Source organism: Pseudorca crassidens, chromosome 10, assembly GCF_039906515.1.
Source record: "Pseudorca crassidens isolate mPseCra1 chromosome 10, mPseCra1.hap1, whole genome shotgun sequence".
Classification (NCBI taxonomy): domain Eukaryota; kingdom Metazoa; phylum Chordata; class Mammalia; order Artiodactyla; family Delphinidae; genus Pseudorca; species Pseudorca crassidens.
In genome coordinates, this window is record NC_090305.1 from 41,307,946 (window position 1) to 41,333,112 (window position 25,167).

At 46.4% G+C, this 25,167-nt stretch overlaps 2 protein-coding genes across 4 annotated transcripts; both read left to right on the forward strand.

Annotated features, from left to right (window-relative positions):
• The first annotated feature begins 527 nt into the window (after positions 1 to 527).
• Positions 528 to 5,129, forward strand: LOC137232140 (HLA class II histocompatibility antigen, DM alpha chain). The gene is made up of 5 exons (XM_067753420.1): positions 528 to 945; positions 2,146 to 2,430; positions 3,860 to 4,138; positions 4,364 to 4,492; positions 4,836 to 5,129. The coding sequence occupies exons 1-5, from the start codon at positions 858 to 860 to the stop codon at positions 4,838 to 4,840; spliced, it is 786 nt and encodes a 261-aa protein (XP_067609521.1). The 5' UTR covers positions 528 to 857; the 3' UTR covers positions 4,841 to 5,129.
• Positions 5,130 to 14,797: 9,668 nt separating this feature from the next.
• LOC137232141 (HLA class II histocompatibility antigen, DM beta chain) lies at positions 14,798 to 20,376 on the forward strand. 3 transcript variants are annotated; one of them, XM_067753421.1, is made up of 6 exons: positions 14,798 to 15,075; positions 15,920 to 16,201; positions 17,449 to 17,733; positions 19,156 to 19,272; positions 19,622 to 19,708; positions 20,011 to 20,376. In XM_067753421.1, the coding sequence occupies exons 1-6, from the start codon at positions 15,021 to 15,023 to the stop codon at positions 20,025 to 20,027; spliced, it is 843 nt and encodes a 280-aa protein (XP_067609522.1). In that variant the 5' UTR covers positions 14,798 to 15,020; the 3' UTR covers positions 20,028 to 20,376. The 3 variants fall into 3 exon arrangements, with proteins under 3 accessions (XP_067609522.1, XP_067609523.1, XP_067609524.1); XM_067753422.1 differs by having other exon boundaries at positions 19,622 to 19,657; XM_067753423.1 differs by lacking the exon at positions 19,622 to 19,708.
• Positions 20,377 to 25,167: the final 4,791 nt, after the last annotated feature.

Sequence of the window (25,167 nt, forward strand, 5' to 3'; positions counted from 1 at the left end):
TATACAGAGGTCTCCAAAGAAAGGAGCTGTGAAGGCCTTTGACCGTCACCCATTTGCCTACCCCTTGCCCTGGAAGGCTTTTCTCTTTTCTCCCATTCTGCTGGTCTAACTGTTTTTTCTTCAAGACTCTTAGTAGCCTTCCTAATTACATCCCACCTATTTCTCCATCCTCATGAAATAAATACTTCCAAAACACACTTGGCTTGGTCTTATTTGAATATGTTACATTGTATGTAATTATTTATTCAGTGACCACCCCCACTCCCTCCAAGTTAGACTCGAAACTCTTTGAAAGCAGGAATATGCCTTATTCATCTTGGTATTTCTAGCCCTGGACCTAATGCTTGTTACATTTTCAGTCTATTTCTGCAGAAGGAAGAGAGCTAAAGCCTGAAGGAGAATAAATTTTGTGAGAAAGAGGAGGGGGCTTGGGAGGTAGAAGACAGGGTCTGAAGAGCCCTGGGGGGTTACCATGGGAAGATGAACTTTCCCAGTTTATTATTCGGCCACATGGCAGTGCTGCTCAGAAGAGTCCCTTGGTGAGGTTACAGGCTGAGGCTGACTGCCAGATGCTAAAGAGGGATCCTCACCAGGAGGCAGACATTCCTCCACTGCCTCCCCAACCCATCTACAGCCCCTAGGCTGGCCTGGTAAAAGAGCCTAGTCCTAAGAAGGGTGCTCGCTCCTGGTCTCTCCCCAGCGACCGATGACGTCAAACCCTACACTTTCTGTGATTGGCTTAGCCGGAAAGACAAGAGAAGTTAGGGAAGTGAGCTGGAGAAACATGATCTGGGAAGGAATCTGGGGACCTGGGTCAGCCGTCTGGTAGCTCCAAGCCCACTGGGAGCTGTGAAGATATGGATCATGAGCTGAGCCAGGGAGCTGCGCTGCTACGGCTGCTACCCCTTCTGTGGCTGCTGCCCCAGTCCTGGACTGCCCCTGAAGGTATGGCAGTACCTCCCCTTTACTTCCATCCTGACTGGGGTAGAACCTAGGGAGCCGGGGCATTTGAAAGCGGTGAAAGTGCTTTGTAAGTGGTGAAAGTATTATGAGAGAGTGGAAACGATAGCAGAATTGGGAAAGAGAGCTATACTATGGATGGATGGCAAACAATGCCAGAGGTGCTTTGTAGGTTTCATCGAAGACAATCTCTTGAAGCAGAGATTATTATCTCCACTTTCCAGATGAAGGAAATGAGACTCAGAGTTTAAGTAACTTGTGGAAGTTCACCCCGTTGGAAAGTGGTAGAGCAGGGATTTGAGCAAAACAAGTGTTATTTCCACTGTTCCTACTTGGGAGTCTACTCTGCACTCTGTCATCAATTCACCTTATGATTCTTGAAAAGTCTCTTAACTTTATTGGTCCTTAGTTCCTTCTTTGAAAAGAATGGGGCAGAATGGAAGAAGAATCTGGAAGACCCCTCTTACTCTATCATTCTGGGTATTGGGTTTTGAGTAGAAGATTTCCTCCTGGCTGGGGAGATTCCTGCCAGGAGCTTCAAAGAATTAGAGATTATTTCCTGCAGCTATGGTGCCATTCCCCCAGTCCTGTCTTTGCAAGGTCTGCAGGGTTGAGGGAGGGGAAGTTATTTTCAGAGAGGCCTGGTGCCAACGAAGCGGCTGAAAAGAAGCCTGGAGAGTGGTTTTTCAGTCTGCCATGTGTGTCTGGGGATGGGATGGGATGGGATGGGGCAGTGCCATCTATGGCTTAGGGAGGCCACCGCCATTCCTTCACATATCCACGTGAAGACTGGGAACTCATCCAGGCCCTTCACAAGTCAATAGGATGGCCTCCCGGGGATCAGGCAAAGGTGGAGACCTTTGGGAGGACATAACCCTATGCCAGGTTGCATGGTTTGGTGAGCAGAATGCAGGTTTGATTTTAGCCGCCACTTACCTCTTTGGCTGGGTGCCTTTAGGCACAAAGATACAACCAACATTGTGATTCTGAATTACTTGTTACAACTTTAAACAGTTGGCCTTTTTATGGGCTGGGTAAGTTTGGCGAGATCCCGTAATTTCTTTTCTGCTCCCACTGGGAGGCAACCCACCTCTCCCCCCTCTACCTGAGGCAGGCCTTGCTGTTTTCTAAGCTAAAGAGGAGGTGGCTCCCACCTCCTTGGACACCACTCTGTCTCTTTTGCAGCTCTTACTCCAGGGTGGAGGGATGAGCTGAAAAACCACACGTTCCTGCACACAATGTACTGCCAGATCGGGAATCCCAACGTGGGGCTCTCCGAATCCTTCAACGAGGACCAGCTTTTCTCCTTCGACTTTTCCCAGAATATCCGAGTGCCTCGCCTGCCTGAATTTGCTGACTGGGCTCACAAGTCTCGAGATACTTCCAACATTTTCTTTGACAAAGCATTCTGCCGGGCGATTGTCGAGGAAATTGGCCCAGAGCTTGAAGGGCAAATCCCAGTGTCTAGAGGTCAGGGGATTTTTTGGGGGGTGGGCTGCCCTCTTAACCTCATGATACACTGAATTACTCCCCTTCTCACCAGCTCCCCATCTCTCCTGCTTTCTGGTTCTCTCCTTGGATATTGATTTTTCTACCACTCATGATCTGTACTCTGTTTTTGTTTTGGGGCAGAAGAAAAGTCCCTGGGATGTAGTAGGCATTCAAAACTACGGAACTTAATGAATTCAACAGAGACCAACAGACGCCTACTGAGTATTAGGGCTTGTGTTACGATGCTCAGCAAGATGGAGGGGAGAATAGAAGCATCTGATGATGTGCCTACATTTTATTTTATTATTTTTTTTCCAAAAAATTTGAGTTTGTTAGGAAATGCTGATGGATCATAGTAGATGAAAGCCCCAGCTGAGGTAGTGAAATGGTACTAACTGCCTTGGTAAACTAGGCTTAACTACATAGGTTAATCAAGCTCTGTTGATGATTATTTATTTTATTATTCTACCATATTTGTTTGAGCATCATAATGTATTTTTTTATTGAAGTATAGTTGATACACCATGCTGTGCCAGTCTCTGCAGCACAGCAAAGTGACCCAGCCATACACATACATACATTCCTTTATCCCAGGAAATTGGGTATAGTTCCCCGTGCCACACAGCAGGACCTTATTGTCCATCCATTCTAAACGTAATAGTTTGCAATCATAATGTGTTTTTAATGTACATTTGCCAAGATTTAAACTACAATACCATATCAAAACTGAGTTAACATTAATTGGATGATGAGGTAAATTTAAAAAAAGTATGGATGTGATCAGGATGTCTTTCAAATATATCCAAACATATAGTTCCTTGAAACTACCCTTAAAATTAGTATTTTCAATTTTTTTTACTGATTGGTTCTTTCTTTTTTTTGGTGGTGGTGGTTATCTTTATTTTCTTAAATTTAATTTTTATTTTCTATTAGAATATAGTTGATTTACAATGTTGTGTTAGTTTCAGGGGCACAACAAAGTGATTCAGTTATACATATACATATGTCCATTCTTTCTGAGATTCTTCTCCCATATAGGTTATTACAGAGTATCAAGTAGATTTCCTTGTGCTATACAGTAGGTCCCTGTTGATTATCGATCTTATATATAGTAGTGTGTATCTATTCATCCCGAAGTCCTAATTAAAATGTTCCTGCATTTTAATGAGAAGACAGAGTGTGATCAGTTGCTGATGTGAGGTCCAGACAGGAAGTGCTGCAGGAAGTCAGGGTGGAGGGTCCAGAGTGGCCTGGCTCTGGTCCAGGTCTGGTTCTTGCCTAGACGAAGACCTCCCTCAGAGCCCTAGCTCCCCCTATCTCGTGTCCTCTCCGTATGCCACATCCCCTCCACACACAGGGGTCCCATCTAAGTTAGTCGCTTCTTTCCCTCACCTCAGTACCCCCACAGGCCTTCCCATCGCTGAGGTGTTCACTCTGAAGCCCCTGGAGTTCGGCAAGCCCAACACACTGGTCTGTTTCGTCAATAACCTCTTCCCACCCACACTGACTGTGAAATGGCAGCATGATTCGGCCCCTGTGGAAGGAGCAAGGCCCACTTTTGTCTCAGCCGTCGATGGACTCACCTTCCAGGCCTTTTCTTACTTAAACTTCACACCAGCACCCTCTGATCTTTTCACCTGCATCGTGACTCATGAGATTGACAGCTACACAGCAATCGCCTTTTGGGGTGAGACACTTCTCCATGGAAGCCTAGTTCCTCTGGGGGGCAGAAGGGGGTAGACCCACAGGAGGACTTCTTTCTCCACTGGGCCCTTGTTTAGTCTGTTCTCACTCTGAGCTGACCTCAATCTTCCATGCCTCAGTTTCTCCCTTGTCATCCCAGACACCCGTGTCATTCCCCTGGGGCTCCCCAACCAGGTCTCTGGGCTGACCGGCTCCCCTTTTGCTCTAGTGCCCCAGAATGTGCTGCCCTCGGATCTTCTGGAGAACGTGCTGTGCGGTGTAGCCTTTGGCCTGGGTGTGCTGGGCATCACTGTTGGCTCAGTCCTCATCATCTACTTCCGAAAACCTTGCTCGGGTGGTATGTCAGGGCATCTGGAGAGGGCATGTGTGGGTGTGCCGGGACCGACCTGTGGCCTGGGGAGCGCGTACAGTGGTCCTCAGGCCCTTGGTGGGGAGGCCTGTGTTGGGCACCGTGGGACATCCTCCTGGTTGAGGTCCCAAATACACACACCCAGTTCTAGGTCATGAGAATGGCTTTGCATGGGAGAGGAGTGATGTGGGGGGCTGGAGGAAGGGTGCTTGGAGATGATTTGGAGAGAAGGAGAGATCAACTTCTATAGGGTGTGTTGCAGGCCGGAAAGGGCCTTTGGGGACGATGAGGATCCCCCTGATGGCTTTCCTCCATCCTTCTCTCTCCTCAGACTGACTCTTCCTGACCAGAGTCTGAGGCCAACAGCTGCAGCCATCCAAGCAAGAGGTGTTCAAGTTTCTCACATCCTACCCAGGATGTCTCCTTCTCAGAGCAGGAGGCCCTGGGCCTTCCGCCGGTGTGTGTGTGTGTGTGTGTGTGTGTGTGTGTGTGTGTGTGTGTGTGTACAGGTTTCTCAGCTGGGAGCTCTGCTGTCCCTGGGCTTTTGCATCCAGGGGAACCCAGAGTGGCTTTCCTATCATGACCACATCACTACCATGTCAAAGCAATAAATCTCATTTCTTAATATCAGTGTGGCTTCTTTTTTCACTCATGATATTTATTTCTGGATATTTTAACTTGAGTAAGTTGTCATGTCAAATTCAACAAGCCTTAACCTGACACGTCTGCCCTCCTTAGGGAGAGAAATGGGAAAACCCCTAATTCCTCAGCTGATTCCCATTCCCTGGTCTCAGTACAGCACGATGGCTTTTACTCCTATCAGTTTGTGCAAAATATGTGAGCAATGAAGGCAGAGCCACTTTCTGGTAATCTGCTCACAGAATGGTGGAGGAAGCTGCTTGCAGGTTTTTTTGGATCTTTTTTGCAATTTACTGTTTGTGGAAATGTTTATGCCTAGTATAGGCTGCCTTGAGGAATATATAACTGCCTTCAACCTACATGATAGCTGAGAAAACAAGAGCTCATAATGGAAAAATAAGATTTCAGATGCTATTCTAACTCAGTCATTCCGGTTTTGTGAAAAGAGTAAAATCCAAAGTTCTTGAAATGAAGCATGAACAGCCTGGAAGGGCCCAGAATTCATGTGTCCTTTCAGACGATCTGTTCATTGGCCTGAGTGGACCATCCAAGGAGAACTGTGATGATGCTGTCTTGGGTGGATGGTGGGGGCAGGGGGCACATGTCTACTAGGGTAATTTCCTTTGCATGTGCTTTGTTTCTTGCTTTTCTTGGTGTTTGGGAGTTGCTTTGGAGGAGGGGGTGGCATTAAGGTGAAGAGTGAAATTATTTTGGTATTGGTGCAAGAGTCTCTGTTCTTTGCATCGTATCGGAATCTAATCTAAGGGAAAATATCCACTTCTTCCCGGGAATTGGCATCTCCTCTGAACCATCTCATTTCTAAGAGCAGCATATGTACTGGCTAAGAGTGCAGAGTCCAGGGCTTCCCTGGTGGCGCAGTGGTTGAGAATCCGCCTGCCAATGCAGGGCACACAGGTTCAATCCCTGGTCCGGGAAGATCCCACATGCTGCGGAGCAACTAAGCCCGTGCGCCACAATTACTGAGCCTGTGCTCTAGAGCCAGCAAGCCACAACTACTGAGTCAGTGAGCCACAACTACGGAGCCCACATGACACAACTACTGAAGCCCACATGCCTAGAGCCCGTGATCTGCAACAAGAGAAGCCACAACAATGAGAAGCCCACTCACTGCAACGAAGACCCAATGCAGCCAAAAATAAATAAATTTATAGAAAAAAAGAGTGCGGAGTCCAGAACCAAACCGCTGGGAATTCAGTCGTGACTGTCAAATTTTAGCTGTGTGCCCTTGGGCGAGTTACTTAACCTTTCTGTGTCTTGGTACCATTTTCTGTAAAAGGATGATGATAACAATGGTGCCCACCTTAATAAGGTTATTGTGAGGCTTAAATAAATTGACATCTTGTAGAATGCTTAGAACAGCGTTTGGCATGTAGAAAAGGTGCTCATAACTTAGCAAGGATTTTCACTGGGGAATTTAGCAGCATCATTAACTTCTTTTCTGGAAACTACTTTGAATCTACCTTCAAGTATTGTATGTTCTCCCTTTGAGATGTTTTTCTTTTCTTTTCACTTTACCATTCTACATCTGTCCCATTGCTTTCTAGTTCTTCCTGATTTCTCTCTCTCCATTTTCCAACTTATCCAGAAACTTCCTGCCAGTCAAGCCTTAAAACTCCTTTTATTTATTTATTCGTTGCCCTGCACAGCCTGTGGGATCTTATTTCCCCAACAAGGGATTAAACCCAGGCATTCAGCAGTGAAAGCGTGGAGTCCTAACCACTGGACCACCAGGGAAGTCTCAAAACTGCTTTTATTATGCTGTATGACCTTAGACAAGTCACACCCCCTCTCTGGGCCTCAAACTCCTCATCTGTAAAATGATGGGCTTAGGTTAGATGCTCTCTATCAAGCATTCTATAATACTGTCACTTATAATACTCAACAAGCCGTCCAGACCCTCTCTCGTCTGGTGTCCCCCCTTTAATAAAAAAAAAAAAATAGTGCCTCCTCTTCCATGAATCTGTTCCTAATACTCCAGCCCTGACTGACCTTGACTGAACTGGGAATTCCAAGACTTGGCACACTCAACCCAGACCTTGCTCTCAGCGCTATGCTGCCTTGGTTTATGTGTTAGTTATTTTTTTCATATAACTATTTTGTAATTTCAATGATTCAGGGATCATAAACAGTTTACACTCCCACCAACAGAGCAAGGTAGTTCTCACTTTCCTTTATTGTCACTAACACTTGAAATTATTTGACTTTCAAATGTTGGCGATACAATGGGTGTCAAGTGGTCTCAAGTTGTTGTTTTCTTTAATTTAAAAAAATATTTTTAATTTTAATATTTTATTTTTTTAAGCAGATATTAATTTTAAATTGTTTATTTTTGGCTGTGTTGGGTCTTCGTTTCTGTGTGAGGGCTTTCTCCAGTTGCGGCAAGCAGGGGCCACTCTTCATCGCGGTGCGCGGGCCTCTCACTATCGTGGCCTCTCTTGTTGCAAGCACAGGCTCCAGACGCTCAGGCTCAGTAGTTGTGGCTCACAGGCCCAGTTGCTCCGCGGCACGTGGGATCTTCCCAGACCAGGGCTCGAATCCGTGTCCCCTGCATCGGCAGGCAGATTCCCAACCACTGCGCCACCAGGGAAGCCCCCAAATTTTTATTTTTTAACATCTTTATTGGAGTATAATTGCTTTACAATGGTGTGTTAGTTTCTGCTTTATAACAAAGTGAATCAGCTATACATATACATATATCCCCATATCTCCTCCCTCTTGTGTCTCCCTCCCACCCTCCTTATCCCACCCCTCCTTATCCCACCCCTCCTTATCCCACCCCTCTATAAAGCACAGAGCTGATCTCCCTGTGCTATGCGGCTGCTTCCCACTAACTATCTATTTTACATTTGGTAGCATATATAAATCCATGCCACTCTCTCACTTCATCCCAGCTTACCCTTCCCCCTCCCCGTAGGGGCAGGACAGGAATAAAGATGCAGACGTTGAGAATGGACTTAACTTGCCTTTCTCTTCTTGCTAGTGAGGCTGGACATTGTCTTATAGGTTTATCTCTCTGTGAATTGCTGATTCATATCTTTTATCTATCTTAAATATGGCTTTTTCTTGTGAATGTACGGGGGTTTCTGAAATATTTTATATAGCAATCCTATGTCAGTATAAATACTGCAAGTGTCTTCTTCCACTTTGCTGCTCATCAGTTAAATTTGTATATGGTTCTTTCCCCAAATAGAATGATTTCATTTTGACAGTCAAAACCCATATGGTTTGTGTTTTCATAACCTCAAGAAATCCTTTCGAACCCCAAGGCAGTAACGTTACAATTTTTGCTGGAGCATAAAGTGATAAGGGGAGTCTCCATTTTCTCAATGAGAATATTTTAAAAGATTTTTGACCAAGTTCAAAATTTAAAGTTTTAGGTGTACAGAAGTTATAGGAAAATAGTCAAATGTTTGCTAACTGCCTTTATTTAGTTACTAACTCACAAATTTAAAATCACATATTTTATAACATAATATTTTAATGTAGGCATATTGCTGTTTCCACTTCTCACATTTCATAAAACAATTTTTATTCTAATTCTCGTGTGTTTATTTGTGATTATGCTAATGGATTCTAAGTTCTTTGATTTATTTAAAAAATAAACCCATTAATTTAAACTAAAAAACCCACCAAAACCAGTTTGTTCATTTCTCCTAGCTGCCCACCCCTCCCTGGCAGTCTCTGGCAACCACGAAACTGTTCTGTTCTCTGTTTCTATAAGCTTGGTTGTTTTTTCGTTTGCGTTTGCTTGTTTGTTTGTTTATAAATTTATTTATTTAATTTTGGCTGCATTGGGTCTTCATTGCTGCACGCGGGCTTTCTCTAGTTGCGGCGCGTGGGGGCTACTCTTCGTTGAGGTGCGTGGGCTTCTCACTGTGGTTGCTTCTCTCGTCGTGGAGCACAGGCTCTAGGCGCGCGGGCTTCAGTAGTTGTGGCATGTGGGCTCAGTAGTTGTGGCTTGCGGGCTCTAGAGCACAGGTTCAGTAGTTGTGGCGCCACAGGCTTAGTTGCTCCGCGGCATGTGGGATCTTCCCGGACCAGGACTTAGACCAGTGTCCCCTGCGTTGGCAGGCGGATTCTTAACCACCGTGCCACCAGGGGAAGTCCCCGTTTGTTTGTTTGTTTTAGATTCCACATATAAGAAGGATTATACAGTATTTTTCTTTCTCTGACTTATTTCACTTCCCATAATGCCCTCGAGGTCCATCCATGTTTTTGCAAATGGCAAGATTTCATTCTTTTTTATGGCTGAATAATATTCCATTGTATGTATACACCACGATTTCTTTATGCATTGATGGATAATTAGATTGTTTCCATATTTATAGAGATATTATTATACTATAGAAATATAGCAAATAATGCTTCAGTGAAAATGGGGTGCATGTATCTTTTTGAGTTAGTGTTTTTGTTTTCTTTGGATAAATACCCAGAAGTGGAATTGCTAGATCACATAATAGTTCTATTTTTAATTTTTTGAAGAACCTCCATACTGTTGGTGAATCCTTATGCAATGTTGGTAGGAATGTAAATTGGTGCAGCCACTGTGGAAAACGGTATGGAGGTTTCTCATGTATTTATTAACTGAAATCATTTTAGGATAATGTATCTTCTCCAAACAGCTTTGAGAGAGTGGCCATAACTTGGAAAGGAAAAAACTTAAGGGTTTATATAGAAGGTAATTTCTCTTTTCTGATGAATAATTTTAGGTAAGAAAGCTTTGCCTTATATCTGGCCATATATGATATTTCACTGTGCTTTCCTATTAGAGTTATTGTTCTCCTTTCACAGTTAGATCTTTATTGATCTGGAGTTTTTCCATATGGTATGAGTATGGTTACAACTTTCTTTTTCTCCAAACACTAAATTGATTTTAATGCCGTGTATCAAATATTTGATTTATTCCCAGGAATTTTATGCCAAATTCCCCCATATGCATGGATTTGTCTCTGGATTATTCAGTTCAGTTGGCTTGTCAGTTCTTGTGTCCACTTAATCATGTTTAAATTATTAGGGCTTTTTTTGTGTTTTAATATTTGGTAGGGCTCGTTTCCATTTCTTTGCCACCTCACCTCCCAGAAAACCACATTTTGCTCTTCTTTATCAAAATTGTCTAAGATTCTTATGGACTTTATTATCATGCACATTATAGAATCAGCTTGTCAAGTTCTCCCCAAATTCTGCTATGATGTTGGTTAGAGCTATGGGGGAAAACTGACTTCTTCATTATGTGAGGATGCCTCAGCCATGAATATGGTATGTCTCTTCACTTCTTAAGGTCTTCATTTATGCACTTTAATATAAAGTTTCCTTTTTTTTCCTAGAAAGTTTTTATACTTTTGTATGTTAATTTCTAAATATATTTGGTTTAAAATTCCTATTATAAATGGTTGGCCATTTTCAATTAGTTTCTAATTGATTATTAAGATATTATTATACTATAGAATTTAGAATCAAGTCATGGACCTATTACTTAGTATCTGGGTAAAGCTGGGCAGTCACTAACCTCCCTCTGCCTCCATTTTCTCATAGTTAAAATGCAGAGGTAATAACATGATTCAAGAGTTGTGGTGGCAAATCAGGTAAAATATCTGCTAGTAGTTCAAGTAATCTAGCTGCAGGATGGAAGGAGGTTGAACTAGTTACAGCAACTGTAGCTCAAAGGTCAGGGTCTAGAGCAGTGAATCCTAACAGAGAAGGAGAGCGAGGAGAGGAGAGGTGGGAGGTGGGTGGGCGTGAAGTTCGACAGACTGGGAAGTCATGTAATCCTGATAGGATGCAGAAGTGTGAAAAGACATTGAAGGAAGTCACGAATGTGGTCTCAGGCTCTTGGTTTTCAATTACAAGTGATGGACAAGTTGAACAATTTTTGAGTTTATAAAATGCAGGCTTGAGTTAAAACCATCTGTCCAGGACTTCCCTGGTGGTGCAGTGGTTAAGAATCTGCCTGCCAACGCAGGGGACACGGGTTCGAGCCCTGGTCCGGGAAGATCCCACATGCCTCGGAGCAACTAAGCCTGTGCGCCACAACTTCTGAGCCTGCACTCTAGAGCCCATGAGCCACAACTACTGAGCTCACGTGCTGCAACTACTGGAGCCCGTGTGCTGCAACTACTGAAGTCCACGTGTCTAGAGCCCGTGCTCCACAAAAAGGAGAAGCCCCCGCAATGAGAAGCCCGCGCACCGCAACAAAGAGTAGGCCCCACTTGTCGCAACTAGAGAAAGCCCATGCGCAGCAATGAAGACCCAACGCAGCCAAAAATAAATAATATAAAATAAATAAATTTATATATTAAAAAAACCACACTATCTGTCCAGAAGAGGAACCTGTGAACGTACAGGGAGGGATGTTAGGAAGGACCTAGAAGAGATTTTTTATTATGGCCATACTCTCGAAAAAGCATAAGACCACATTTCTGACTTCCTACAAGGTGCCAATAATGTCATTGCAGTTCGTTTTTGTTTTTGTCAGTCCAGGTAGCTGCTAGACCCCCAACAGCACCTTATAACATTGCCCAGCTCGTGTGGTTATATGCCAAGACCGGGATGCCAACTGCCTTCCTCTTCTCTGACACGAATCCAGCCCACTTCCAGGCCCCCGCAATGGAGAGGACTTCCTGTCCACCAAACACACACAATGTCTTCTCTTTTCTCTTTTAAGTCCACTGGCCTGATTGCTGACTTGCATTAACATAAATTCTTCTCTCTCTAGATGTTTCTTCTCACTCCCCAACCGAGCTGTAAGCGAATGACGTGGAAACGGAGCCCACATCTCTTAGCTCTTGGGAGTCCCTGTAATGCTTTGCAGATAAACACCATGGTCAGTCCACTTCTGGCCTATGGTGTCCAGCTTAGCAGAAGAGGCAGCGGGCAAGGAGGGGATTCACTCTTTGGGCCCTTGTGTAGTGGCCATAAAAGAGGGACAGCATATGGGAAGCTGCCTGGGGTTCCCCAACTTCAGTCCTGGTTGTTACATAAATAGTTATCCAATCACCAACAATGCACAGGACAGTTGAAACATTCTTTGGGGTTGGCTAGAGGTGGGGGACAGAGCTATGTCTGTAACAACAACAGCAACAAAAAAAGTAGGGTTAGGAGGAAGAGGGGAAGGAAGAAACCACTTCGCTGAGCACAGGTCTCTGGGTTTTTCTGTCCAGCTTGATTCTAAAAAGCACCCTCAGTCTTCTCATTAGTAGAGAAGTGAAATTGTCTACATTTCCTGCAGCTGCCTATGGAAGGTTTCACATCTCCTTTGGCTGCCCAAGCAGAGAGCCAGACATGAGAGGGAGTTTGCCGAGCCTCAGGGAGCTGGCGGAGGGCCACACAGGCCCTCCTGTGTGGAAAGCATTCCTGTGCCAGGCGGGCTTTGGGGACCTTGAAAAGGATCCCAAGACCTGGTTCCTGAGGTTAGGTTCACTGCCTACCTGGAGGGAGGGGGAGAGACGTAACGGGGGGAAGTGAGCGTGTGTGTAGGAGAATTCACAGTTTTGAGACTGTCGAAAGAAAAAGTGGAAGAGACACGAGTTCTAAGAGCAGGAGGAATTCTGAGCATCGGAAAGATGACTCAGAAGGATTGGGGTGGCTTTTCCCTTTTTCCTTTTCTCAGCGGAGGCCTCCACGAGTTACCTTTACTTGGGTCATCTCAGTCCCAGGATGTAGTGAGTGTGTGGGCACACTCAAGTGTGTGTGTGTTTGTGTGTGTACCTCGAGACATTGGGTGTGAATCTTTGGACCTGTTTTCCAAACTGTAAAATGAGGACCATTAACAGGTCTTTTTTTTTTTTTTTTTTTTTTTGCGGTACGCGGGCCTCTCACTGTTGGGGCCTCTCCCGTTGTGGAGCACAGGCTCCGGACGCGCAGGCTCAGCGGCCATGGCTCACGGGCCCAGCTGCTCCGCGGCATGTGGGACCCTCCCGGACCGGGGCACGAACCCGTGTCCCCTGCATCGGCAGGCGGACTCTCAACCACTGCGCCAGCAGGGAAGCCCAACAGGTCTTTTAAGATTAAATGAGATAGCATGTAAAGGATTGACTTAGCATAGTATCTGTCACAAAGTAGAAGCTTAACAAATTTTGCACTCCCCCTCCTCAATTTTCTGCCCATTCCCCCTCCTCAATTTTCTGCCCATTCAACCCGTAATGGTTCATTAGAGAAGTTCAAGTGTAGCGGTATAACCCAGGTGGGGCTGAGTGTATGGGTGGTGGTGGGGGGACGTGGGCAGAGCTTCAGTGAAGCTCAACTAGTTACACAAAACAACTCTTTTGTTCCTGATATTCATGTATGTTTTCATCTTGGAGGTAAGCTTCCCCCTCTTCCTTTTTTCTTCATAAATATCAGATTCTCTGGGGGTCAGGGACTTGGAAGGAGGACAGGTAAATGTGGTGTCAAGGGCTTCCCTCCTAATCCTCTTTTATTTAGCTCACTATCAAGTCAAATTCCAGAGCTTTCAGAAAGCAAGGTGAAACTTGCTTGGACTTCCCTGGTGGTGCAGCAGTTAAGACTCCATGCCCCCAGTGCAGGGGGCCCGGGTTCGATCCCTGATCAGGGAAATAAATCCTGAATGCCGCAACTAAAAAGGTCCCGCATGTGGCAACGAAGATCCCATGTGCTGCAACTAAGACCTGGTGCAGCTAAAAAAATAAACAAATATTTTTAAAAAAGAAAGCAAGGTGAGGAGAGGCAGCCATGAAGCCTAGTGGGGAGCACAGAGAAACCAATTTAGGGTTTTACATTTGTAATGGGAAAATCTATCAATCGTATAGTTCACAATGAGAATGAATTGCTATTTAAAATTTGTCTTTTCCTGGGGAAGAAAAGTAGGGATGTTTTATCTCATTTTTCTAGTGGCTTCATAATGTGGGGACCTGCCCCAGGACAGATGGGACCTGTGGGGGAAACACATAGGGGAGTTTTGAGTTTGGGGGAGACAAGTGAGCTTTGGGCATTGGCCCATCACCAGCTAATTATCAAGGGGGTTAAGTGGTATTGCCCTGCGGTCTGCTCTGAGATGTTTCAGAGGGTAGGGGGTTCGGGTTTCTGGCTTAGGAAAGCAGAAAGGAGAAAATGAAGCTCATCTGGGCTAGGACAGATGAAGCAATGGAAGCCCAGGGAGGGATTTTTCAGGGCTGTGGCCCTGATCTCTTAGGAACTGCTTCTCTTCTGCAGTCTTGCTTTGAGGCCAGCTAACTGCACTCTCCCTACATCTCCTTCCTTAGCAGCCCTGCCTCTACCACATGCCCCAGAAGGGCCCCTTGTCCGCCTGTTTCCTGGGTGACAGGACAGACCAAGGAATATGTAATCAAGGGATAAATTCCCAAGTAACTTCCCTTAAAGGAGAAAGAGAGGTTACCTAGTCCCCAGTCTTTGAGGAGGACCTTGAGCGGAAACAGTTAAACCAGTGGGCAGTCCAGGCTGCATACATCTTGGGAATATTGGGTTTATTCTCTCCACTGAGCTAGGGAAATCCACCTACAGACTGTTCCTTAGGAGAGTTAAGAGACCAGTTCTTAAAAGCCCAGGGCAGAGTGAGATTTACCTAGTAACTGATGATGCTGAGCGGATGCGCTCAGCGATTTGTCTCTACACTTGTCCCCGCCTACCTAGCCAATCTGACAGTTCTCAGTTTGGGACACTGAGTTAGATGATCAGGTAAGGAACAGGTATAGTATCTAGGGGCTTGGTAGCTCCAAATCGCTCATTTAGAGAGCATCGAGAAGGCCCCGGCAATAACCATATTCCCACTCAGTGTTTGGAGATCATCTACCCAGGCTGGGACTTCTCCGGCAGGCAAGGACCCAGGGCCCCTGGAAGAGCTGCTCCAGGGGACAGGATTCCCTGTGTCTCCCCCGAGGAGAGCATGACTGCCCTCCTGCCGCTGCTGCTGGGCCTCAGCCTGGGCTGCACCGGAGCAGGTAAGGACCCTCCCTTCCTCTGCTCCCTTTGGGTAGGGTGTTCAGTTTTGTTATTGGATTCGGATACCCCAAACTAGTCTGTCTCCCTATTACATACTCCCATAGCACTTCGTACTGTACCTTTGTAGCAATTTTTTAAATTTATTTTTTTATTGAAGTTTAGTTGATTTACAATGTTGTGTTAATTTCTGCTGTACAGCAAAGTGACTCAGTTATACACATGTATACGTTCTTTTTTAATATTCTTTTCCATTATGGTTTATCCCAGGCTATTGACTATAGTTCCCTGTGCTACACAGTAGGACCTTGTTGTTTTTCTGTGTAGCAATTTTAATGTAATTAAGCTGTATAATTATTCGTGTAATAGACATTTCCTGTTGGAAGGTGGGCAAAGACGATATCTGCCCTGTTGAATGCTGCATCCCCAGCTCCTAGCACGGTGCCTAGCACACAGCGAGTGCTTCAGAAATACATGTGGCACGAATATTTAATAATGTGTCCAGCACAGAACAAGGCTGACTCTTTCCTTTGACCCCTTTTCTCACTCGATCACTGGCCTTACTGAAGGTCTTATCCTGGGTAAATTGTTGTGTTTAAACATGCAAATAATTTTGGGCTACTTGTGTCCCCATGCTTAGTCTCACATAAAGAGGAAACGGGATCTAGAAACTTCTCTGCTAGGACCATCTATGCCCTTAATCGGGACTCTCAGAGACTCTGGTCCATGAGCTTGGTCAGCAGATGCTGCCTCAGTCGGGAAACCTGTGCCCCACTCACCAGGTGTAACTGAGGCTTGGGTTCCTGCAGAGGACTCTGACCTATCCCCCTTCTCTGGCTCCTGCAGGAGGCTTTGTGGCCCACGTGGAAAGCACCTGTCTGCTGGATGACAATGGGACTCCAAAAGAGTTCACATATTGTATCTCCTTCAACAAGGATTTGCTGACCTGCTGGGATCCCCTGCAGGCCAGTATGGTCCCTTGTGAATTTGGGGTACTGAACGGCTTGGCCAAATACCTCTCAGATTACCTCAACCATAAGGAAAACCTGATCCAACGCTTATCCAACGGGCTGCAGGACTGTGCCACACACACCCAGCCCTTCTGGAGATCTCTGACCCACAGGACACGTAAGGCGAGAAGGGAGCAGAGGGATGGTTAGGAAGCACAGTTAGGACCCCCAAGAAGTGTCCCTCACCGGCAAGGGGTTTGAGCTGTGGGCAGGAAAGAAGCAGAAAATCGGAGGACCTGGGATGTAAAAAGAGGGAGGGTTGACCCTTACGAGGACACAAGGTGGTTGACAGGGGTAGGGCAGGAATGAAAAAGGGGAGGTGATGTTTGAGCCAGTGAGGAGCTATCGCGGGGAGAGTAAGCTAGTTTTCCTTCAATTTAGGGCATCTCAGGAGGCAGATCCAAGTTCAACCAGGGGTTGAACTGTCAGAATTACCAGAATGGCTTTTCCCAAAATGCTCCCGCCACTGTAGCCCAGGTTCTGGTGTCCCGGGCCTGAGACAGGCCCAGGCATGGGAATATTTGGAAAACCTCCCAGGGAATTCTGATGCAAACTCTCTCACCCTCAATCACTTGCACTGAGAATGACTTGAGATTTTTAAAAGAAAACTTGAAGTTCTCTATCGTACAGAGTACTGTGTCTTAAGATGTGATTTCTCAGAATCGCCTGGGGAAGGTGCTTTTAAAAACACAAGCCCTTGAGAACCGCTACAGATCTGTTGGATGAAAATAGCCAGGGATGCAGGCTCGGGAATCTGCATCTTCACACAATATCTTGGATTTTTATTGAATATTTTGTTTGAAAAACACCCAAGCAAGCGGACGGGTCACCTAGAAAAGTAAACTATTAAAAGGTGGCAACATGAATGATCTCATGAATTAGATTCCCTCGTCCAAATTTAGGAGAGTTAGTCCTGAGTTAGACTTGTTTCCTTAAACTATTCAAGGAAAAAAAAAAAAGGCTTTCTTTATCAAGTCAATTTGTTCAATGAGATTTGAGGACAAGGGTGTTTTCCTACTTTTGCAAACCCCCCACTATAACTCTGGATGACAATTCACTTATGCACTTGAAATTAATACAATGACTTCTGAAACAGCCTGCAGTTCAGCCCTGGCTTCTACTTATTGTGAACAAATATAATTTTGGAGGAAAAAGGAAGGAGCAGTGATGAAATGGGAGCCAAGAAAGAGTGAAGCAGGAGTACATTCTAACTCCTCATTTTCAAAGGGATGTGTGTGGGAATGAGGTGGGGGTTGGGAAGGTCGGTGGGCAAAATCCAGGAAGAATTCAAGTAGGAAAGAAACCAGGTTGGAGGGAAAGCCAGAATGTTGCCCTCCTTCGTGACTCTTTTTTCCTCCTCTGCAGGACCGCCATCTGTGCAAGTAGTTAAAGCCACTCCTTTTAACACGAGGGAGACTGTGATGCTGGCCTGCTACGTGTGGGGCTTCTATCCAGCTGCTGTGACCATCACGTGGAGGAAGAACGGGCAGCTGGTCCTCCCTCACGGCAGCGCCCATAAGACCGTCCAGCCCAATGGAGACTGGACATACCAGACCGTCTCCCATTTGGCCATAACCCCCTCTTTGGGGGACACCTACACCTGTGTGGTAGAGCACATTAGCACTCTTGAACCCATCCTTCAGGACTGGAGTAAGTGTGGGGCAGGTGGGAGGAATTAGCGTTAAAGCAGAGAGCTACTGTCATTCCCTAGTGGTCAAGTTAGGACTCCGCGCTTCCCCTGCGGGGGACACGGGTTCCATCCCTGGTTGGGAAACTGAGATCCTACATGCTGTGCAGCGTGGCCAAAAAAAAAAAAAAAAAGAGAGAGCTACTTCAGGTGGGTGGTTGTAAAAAGAACACCAATATTTTGGCAGAGGGAATGGGATGTAGAGAGGTCCTCCACGGTACAGGGGAGAGAGGGAGATGCTCAGAAAGAGTGAGTCTGGAGGAACTTACGGAGGGTTCATGACCAGAGATGGGGCCAGGGGATACAGACACGGAAAGAGTTAGTTATTGTTGGACTTCCCTGGCTGTCCAGTGGTTAAGACTCCGAGCTTCCAGTGCAGGAGTCACGGGGTTCCATCCCTGGTCGGGGAAGATCCTGCATGCATGACAAGAGTTACTGTTGCTGTTGCTATGGTGCTGTGGTTGGTGTTATGTGCTTGTCTGAGGGTGGGAGGGGAGCCTGACTGTCCTGAAAAGAGGATGTCGATTTGGTAACCATATTTTCAGAAGCCCAAATTGTGATGCAATATTCTAGGATTCTCAGATTTCCGCTATTCTGTTGTCAGGTCAGGAATGGGAGTTGGAGAAATAAAGAAGGTCATGGAAGAAAGGGGACTCTCTCGGTCTGGGGGCCGTACTGAATTGGGGCTGCTCTATCAGGGAGGAAGAAGCCAGGGCTGGCAGACACTTTGGTGTACACACTTGGAGGCTACTGCATAAAGCCAGTCACCATTGTTTGAACCCCGGGATTGGAAGTAGTTAAAGGAAAGGAATCCTGGTAGGGGACAGGATTCAGACTAGGGCCAGCTCCAGGAAGTGAGGGCTGTGGAGGGGGGTGGAGACAGGTTCTGGAAGGACCCAAATCTGGAAGTGGGCAGGTAGGAGACACATAAGTACTTGGATAACTCATGGAATGAAACCTTGGGAAGTTAGGAAAGGCGGAAAGACAATTTCATAGGAAAATGCTCGGATAGAGTGGTCAAGGGAGCAAGTATTGTCACCACAGGCAAATGGAGAGAGGGATGGGGAACTCTGCATTCCTCAGCAAGGGTGCCGTCGGGGTGAAGGAAGAATACAGGATGCCTTGAGAGGCTCCATCATCTTAGAGAGGATCTGGAAGCGGGGGTACTAACTCAGGGAGAGTGGCTCCCCAGGGAACCACAGGAGTAGAGACCCACAGGATGGGGGTTTTGAGGAAAGGCCACTTCCTTGGGCGTGGATTGGTGTGAGCTAGACCCTTGGGGTCCAGATATAGCACCTTTGAACCTGAGCTGGAGGTCGCAGTAAATGAAGTTGCTCTGGGAATGAGCAAGAGAAATTGGTTCTAGTAAGTTTCTACTTCCGCAGCTCCTGGGCTGTCGCCAGTGCAGACAGTGAAGGTTTTTGCGTGTGCTGTGACTCTGGTCCTGGGCCTCGTCATCTTCTCTCTTGGTTTGGTCAGCTGGCGGAGAGCTGCCTTCTCCGGTGAGTGACCCTCCTGAACTCTCAATCCCAACCTCTGCTCACTTTAAAAAATTAAAAAAAGAAAAATTTATTTGGCTTTGTTGGGTCTTAGTTCCGGCATACGGGATCTTTAGTTGCGGCATGCGGACTCTTAGTCGCAGCATGCAGTCTCTAGTTCCCTGGCCAGGGATCGAACCCGGGCCCCCTGCATTGGGAGCACAGAGTCTTAACCACTGGACCACCAGGCAAGTCCCTCTGTTCACTTTCTCTTTGTGACTGGTTCTCCCATGGCTACCCCATTGGCTGTGAAAAATACCAGAGACTTTTATCCACAAAGACTGTCCTCCACTCAAATATTTTCTTCTCCTAGGCTACGTTTTCCTCCCAGGGTCCAATTATCCAGAAGGTAACGTGTCTGTTGGTCTGTCTGCCTGCTGGCCCTTTGGAGCGGGTGAAGGTTAGAGGGAGTCACCGTTGGGTTCAGCTAATGGTGCTATTTGGAGCGGGGGTGAGCTTCCACCAGGCTCGGGCTGACAATGTGATTGAAGCTGCCGTTGCTGGGATCAGGAACAGAAGGGAGGAGCACCTACCCCCTTCTCTTCTACCCAACGGAGTGTCTGAAGGTGGCTCCTTAGTGTTTGGTGATCTAGAATTTTCCATATCACTGTATTAAAGGCTCTGGCATGGATGGTTATAGGGACAAACGATGGGGTCAAGTTGGTTTGGAGTTTTATTACCTTGTTTTCATTTCTTCTGCAGGTCAGCACATTTCCTAGAGGCAGAATCCTACAAGTTCCTCTCCACGTGAGGAGATTCAAACTCCTAAGGATGCTGCTGTGCTCCTCCAGCCCGTCCAAGCGTCCACATTTTCTTGGATCCTATGGTTTCTCTATTTGATTCTATGAATTTCCCAGGCCCTGCTATGGAAACTTTACAACTTGGGGAACTCACTCCTGGGAATATTCTGTAACCAAGGTGTTGTCCATAGGTAGAGCCCAAGGCTACGTATCTGGGCTGAATATAATCTGGGGAGAAACGTCAAAGGCCCTCTTGGGGGCCCCCTGTGCCACAGAGGTATGAGTCGCTGGTGATCGGCTCTGAGGAGTAAACTCTGGTGGAAATACAGTTTTTCCCATGCTTTTTCTTGAGGCCCTGAGGAGGGACTATAGGCAGTCAGGGGCTGGGCTTGATTCACTCTCCTACTGCAGTCGAGGAGTCAGTGTTTCCTCCCATTTTCCCATCTAGACATGACAGAAATGGGGACAGTTTCCTGATGGATAATTCATAAGAAGGTAATAAACTGTGGGGGGATGGAGTCACAGAGTCAGGGATAGGAGGGGGTTTACAGTTTTCTGACCTCATAAGGGATCTTAATGAGGATTAAATGAGTTCATACTTGTAAACGGCTGAGAACATTACCTGGCACACAGCCAGCCCACACTCATGACATGTCAGTCACAACTTTCTGGGCCAGGTGCTCTACTAGGTGCTTTACATGCATTGTTTCATCTGATCCTCATCACAACTCTGACACAGACCCTCAGATAGTCAGTATTCAAGGGGCAGAGCTCAATTCCTGATCTGAGTTCTGGGCAGTTATTTTCTTCCATAACCTACGTGGGAAAGGGACTGTAACTCGAGGGCTTATCATGACCTAGGCACTGGGCTAAGTGATTTATGTTGTATCTCATTCATTCTCCACAATCACCTGGTAAGGAAGGATGGTCTCCCTCTGAGTCACAGATGAAAGTGAGGTTCAGAGAGGTTAAATAACTTGTCCAAGGTTGAACAGCAAATTCTCTGTAGGATGTCTGTCTACCTGAGTTGGAAGTAACTAGGCTGCTGTATTCTGAGGACCCTCATGCTGTCGAGCACACCACTCTTCAGAGCCCCCCTTACATTCCCTTCCACCCCAAACCCAAGGGGGATCCACCGTTGGGGGCTGGATTTCACACAGCGGAAGAGAGGTGCTCTTCGTTCCCAGTGAAGGGCGACACCTGCTGGACACAGGTGGCATTGTCTTTGGAATGAGAGTTAGATACTAGACTAGGCAACCGAAAGGAACCAGAAATGAAAGTAAGTATTGGAGGAGTTTAGCCTAACAGAGAATTGTGGAGGGAGAACAAGGGGTTAGGGATGCATGTGTGTGGGTGTCTATGTAGGAACACATAAGAGCAGAATCTGATGAGATGGGGGAAGGGGTCAGAAGACAGACGGTGTGTGGAATCTTCCTGCATTGTTGTCTCCATGGTTGTTTGTGTGGGTGGGTGGGAGGGTGGTCACGGGGGCTGGGACCCTTCCTCCTTGCACAGTTTCTGTGCTGATGGGGGCCTGGAGAAGTGTGGGGATAGCACTGTGCATACAGACTTGATATCCAAGCTGGTGCTCAGGTATAAAAAAGGAACAAAATAATGCCATTTGCAGCAACATGGATGGACCTAGAGATGATCATACTAAGTGAAGGAAGTCAGGAAGAGAAAGACAAATACCATAAGATATAGCTTATATATGGAATCTAAAATATGACACAGGGACTTCCCTGGTAGTGCAGTGGTTAAGAATCCGCCTGCCAATGCAGGGGACACGGGTTCGAGCCCTGGTCCGGGAAGATCCCACATGCCACGGGGCAACTAAGCTCGTGCACCACAACTACTGAGCCTGCGCTCTAGAGCCCGCGTCCCGCAACTACTGAAGCCCGTGCGCCTAGAGCCCGTGCTCCGCAACAAGAGAAGCCACCGCAATGAGAAGCCTACGCACCACAATGAAGAGTAGCCCCCGCTCGCCGCAACTAGAGAAAGCCTGTGCACAGCAACGAAGACCCAATGCAGCCAAAAATAAATAAATAAAATTATTAAAAATAAAATAAAATATGACACAAATGAACTTATCTATGAAACAGAACCAGACCCATGGACACAGAGAACAGATTTGTGGTTGCCAAGGGGGAGGGATGGGCTGGGAGTTTCGGATTAGTAGATGCAAGCTATTATATATAGAATGGATAAACAATAAGGTCCTACTGTAGAGCACAGGGAACTCTATTCAGTATCCTGTGATAAACCATAATGGAAAATAATACGAAAAACAATGTGTATATATTTGTATAACTGAATCAGTTTGCTGTACAGCAGAAAGTTATACAACACTGTAAATCAACTATACTTCAATTTAAAAAAAAAAAACAAAGTAAGTGCTCAGGGTTTGTCCAATCAGTGAATTGATTTCCACCATATCCACAGTTTCCCCAGATGGATCCTTGTGATCAGGGCATCTCTTCTGGAAGGAGTTTCATGAAGAAGTCAATGGTAGGGGAAAATGCTCACAAGTTCAAAATAGCTATTCTCTGAGCTGGGCCATATAACGTAGGAAGCAGTGGAGTGCCATGCGCTGTGATCCGTATAGGTAAGCTCAGAAACTAATCTCTACAAATTTTATCAGTTTTATGTTTCATTGGAAAAAAGTTTTTATACAACATTTAATTAATTAGCTTGTATATCATGTAAATAATCTATCACCTCTACCCCACTACCTGCTTTCTTTAAGAACTTGCTGTTTGAAGTCTTGCCATATTGTTTCATTTTCATTTTTCCATTCGCTGTTCTTGTTTTTGTTTGTTTGACAAAGCTAATTCCTTCTGATATTCTAGTCTAGTCTGGGTGGGGCTTTGGGTCTTGTCTATGCCTGGCCATTTGTGAAGGAGACGCTGTACTTCCCAAGGCTCTGGGTGTGGTCTCAGCAGTGAAAATCAAAGTAGCAGGACGCCTGGGGAAGGAGGGAGAGAGTCAGCTAATTAGAGAGCTTCCAGTCTCTCTCTGGAGACCCCGTGCAAACTTTTCTCTGCCCTAATCGCGTAGGTGTTTGGTTTATAGGGAAGGCTGTCCCCCTCCAGATGGGGAGTGGGAAAAAAGTGTCACATAGATCTCCACAGGCGAGTGAGTGGTGCCTGGAAGGAAGGCAGAAGAGGGATAACGATGCGCCACCTCCTGACTGTTTGAGGAGAGTAAAGGTGTGTGCGCGTGCGCGTGCGTGAGAGAGAGACAGAGAGAGAGAGGGAGAGAGTTGGGCTTCTGTGTCATATCTAATCAAAGTGGCACAACGATTGGTTCTCTCCCTTCAATGTCTTTTTTTCGTTTTTTTTTTTGCGGTATGCGGGTCTCTCACTCTTGTGGCCTCTCCCGTTGCGGAGCACAGGCTCCGGACGCGCAGGCTCAGTGGCCATGGCTCACAGGCCCAGCCGCTCCGCGGCATGTGGGATCTTCCCGGACCGGGGCAAGAACCCGTGTCCCCTGCATCGGCAGGCAGACTCTCAACCACTGCGCCACCAGGGAAGCCCTTCTCTTAAATGTCTTGTTTTAAAAACTGAACTTGAAGCTGGAATTGACTTAATATGTCATCTAGGCCAACTCTCCACCCATAAAGGACACACGTTTGTGACCATGAGGGCAGGCACTTCAACACTTGGGGCAGATACCAATACTTCAGCCAAATGTGTTGACCCCAAGTTTGAGGTTCTTCTTTGGACCATTGAAGACGATGGTAATAAAACCAAATGCACCCCACCAGAAACTAACACAACATTGTAAATCAAGTATACGCCAATAAAAATTTAAAATAAAATAAAATAAAATAAAATAAAAAAGGAACACCAAGGATTGCCAGCAACCATTGGAAACTAGGAGAGAAGCATGAAGCAGATTCTCTTTTACAGCCTCCAGAAGGAACCAATCCTCTCAACACCTTGATTTCAGACTTCTGGCCTCCTTAACTGTGAGAGAATACATTTCTGTTGTTTTATTTTATTTTTATTTATTTATTTTTAATTTTTGGCCATGCTACACAGCATGTGGCATCTTAGTTTCCCAATCAGGGATGGAACCTGTGCCCCTTGCAGTGGAAGTGAGGAGTCCTAACCACTGGACCGCCAGGGAATTCCCTCTGTTGTTTAAGAAAAAAAAATCCAAACATACCAAATGCATCCCGGGAGGGTGTCTCCTTGGTGTTTTCCTGAAGGAACGCGTGTTCCTGTGTTCCAGGTTCTTTGCTTCCTTACTCAGCACACATTCATGTGAAAGGAACAGACAGGGACTGGTATTTAACCTCACTGTTTATTTAGGGAAATTATTTTTAGATCATCTTCTCAAGTAATTCTGTTTCCAAAGTAAAACCGGGTGAATCAGATGACAGATGAGGGTGGAGTCAAACCCCATCCCCACCTTGGTCGTGGATGGAGTACCTGCCATTCCCAAGGGTCCTCAAACTGCCCTGGAGCAGGACCTGGGGGATTCCTCCTTGGTGCTTCCTGCCACCCCTTGGCCAGACCAGTCCGCAGGGGCTGCAGAGAGTGGAAAGGCCCCAAACTCAAAGAGGCTGCTCCCAGACAGGGGCTCACTGGCTCTCCCAACACTGCCTCTCTTTTCCATCACATATGGGGCTCCCATGAGCCCCCTGGTCAGACTGGACTGGGGCAGGGAATGAAGAAATAAGTGACTTTCATTGTATCAAGGCCTCAGTGGAAAATGAATGGCACTTACACCAGGATAGTTCAAGGAGACTCTATTTACAAGGAAGCGGGTGGAGGACAGTACAGTGACCTGGAGCTAGCAGCAGCTGAGCTGTCACTACTCCCCGGGGACGGGAGGGGTTATCAGAACCTAGAGCAGGGCAAATCCTGTAGAATCCCTGCCTTGCCAGTAGCAATGCCCTACCCTTCAGTCCAAGGGACACAGCCAGCCTAAGCTGACCTTGCAGAGAGGGAGCCAAGGGAATAAAAACCCTGACCTCACTCTCCTCTTCCCTCTGCTCTCTGGGCAAGGCTAAAAGCAAGAGAAAGCCAGGGAGCAGGGAGCCTGTGATGTCATATAGGTTAGCGCCCCAGGGCAGTGGAGAAGTGCAGAGAGCGGGACCGAAAGGCAGAGG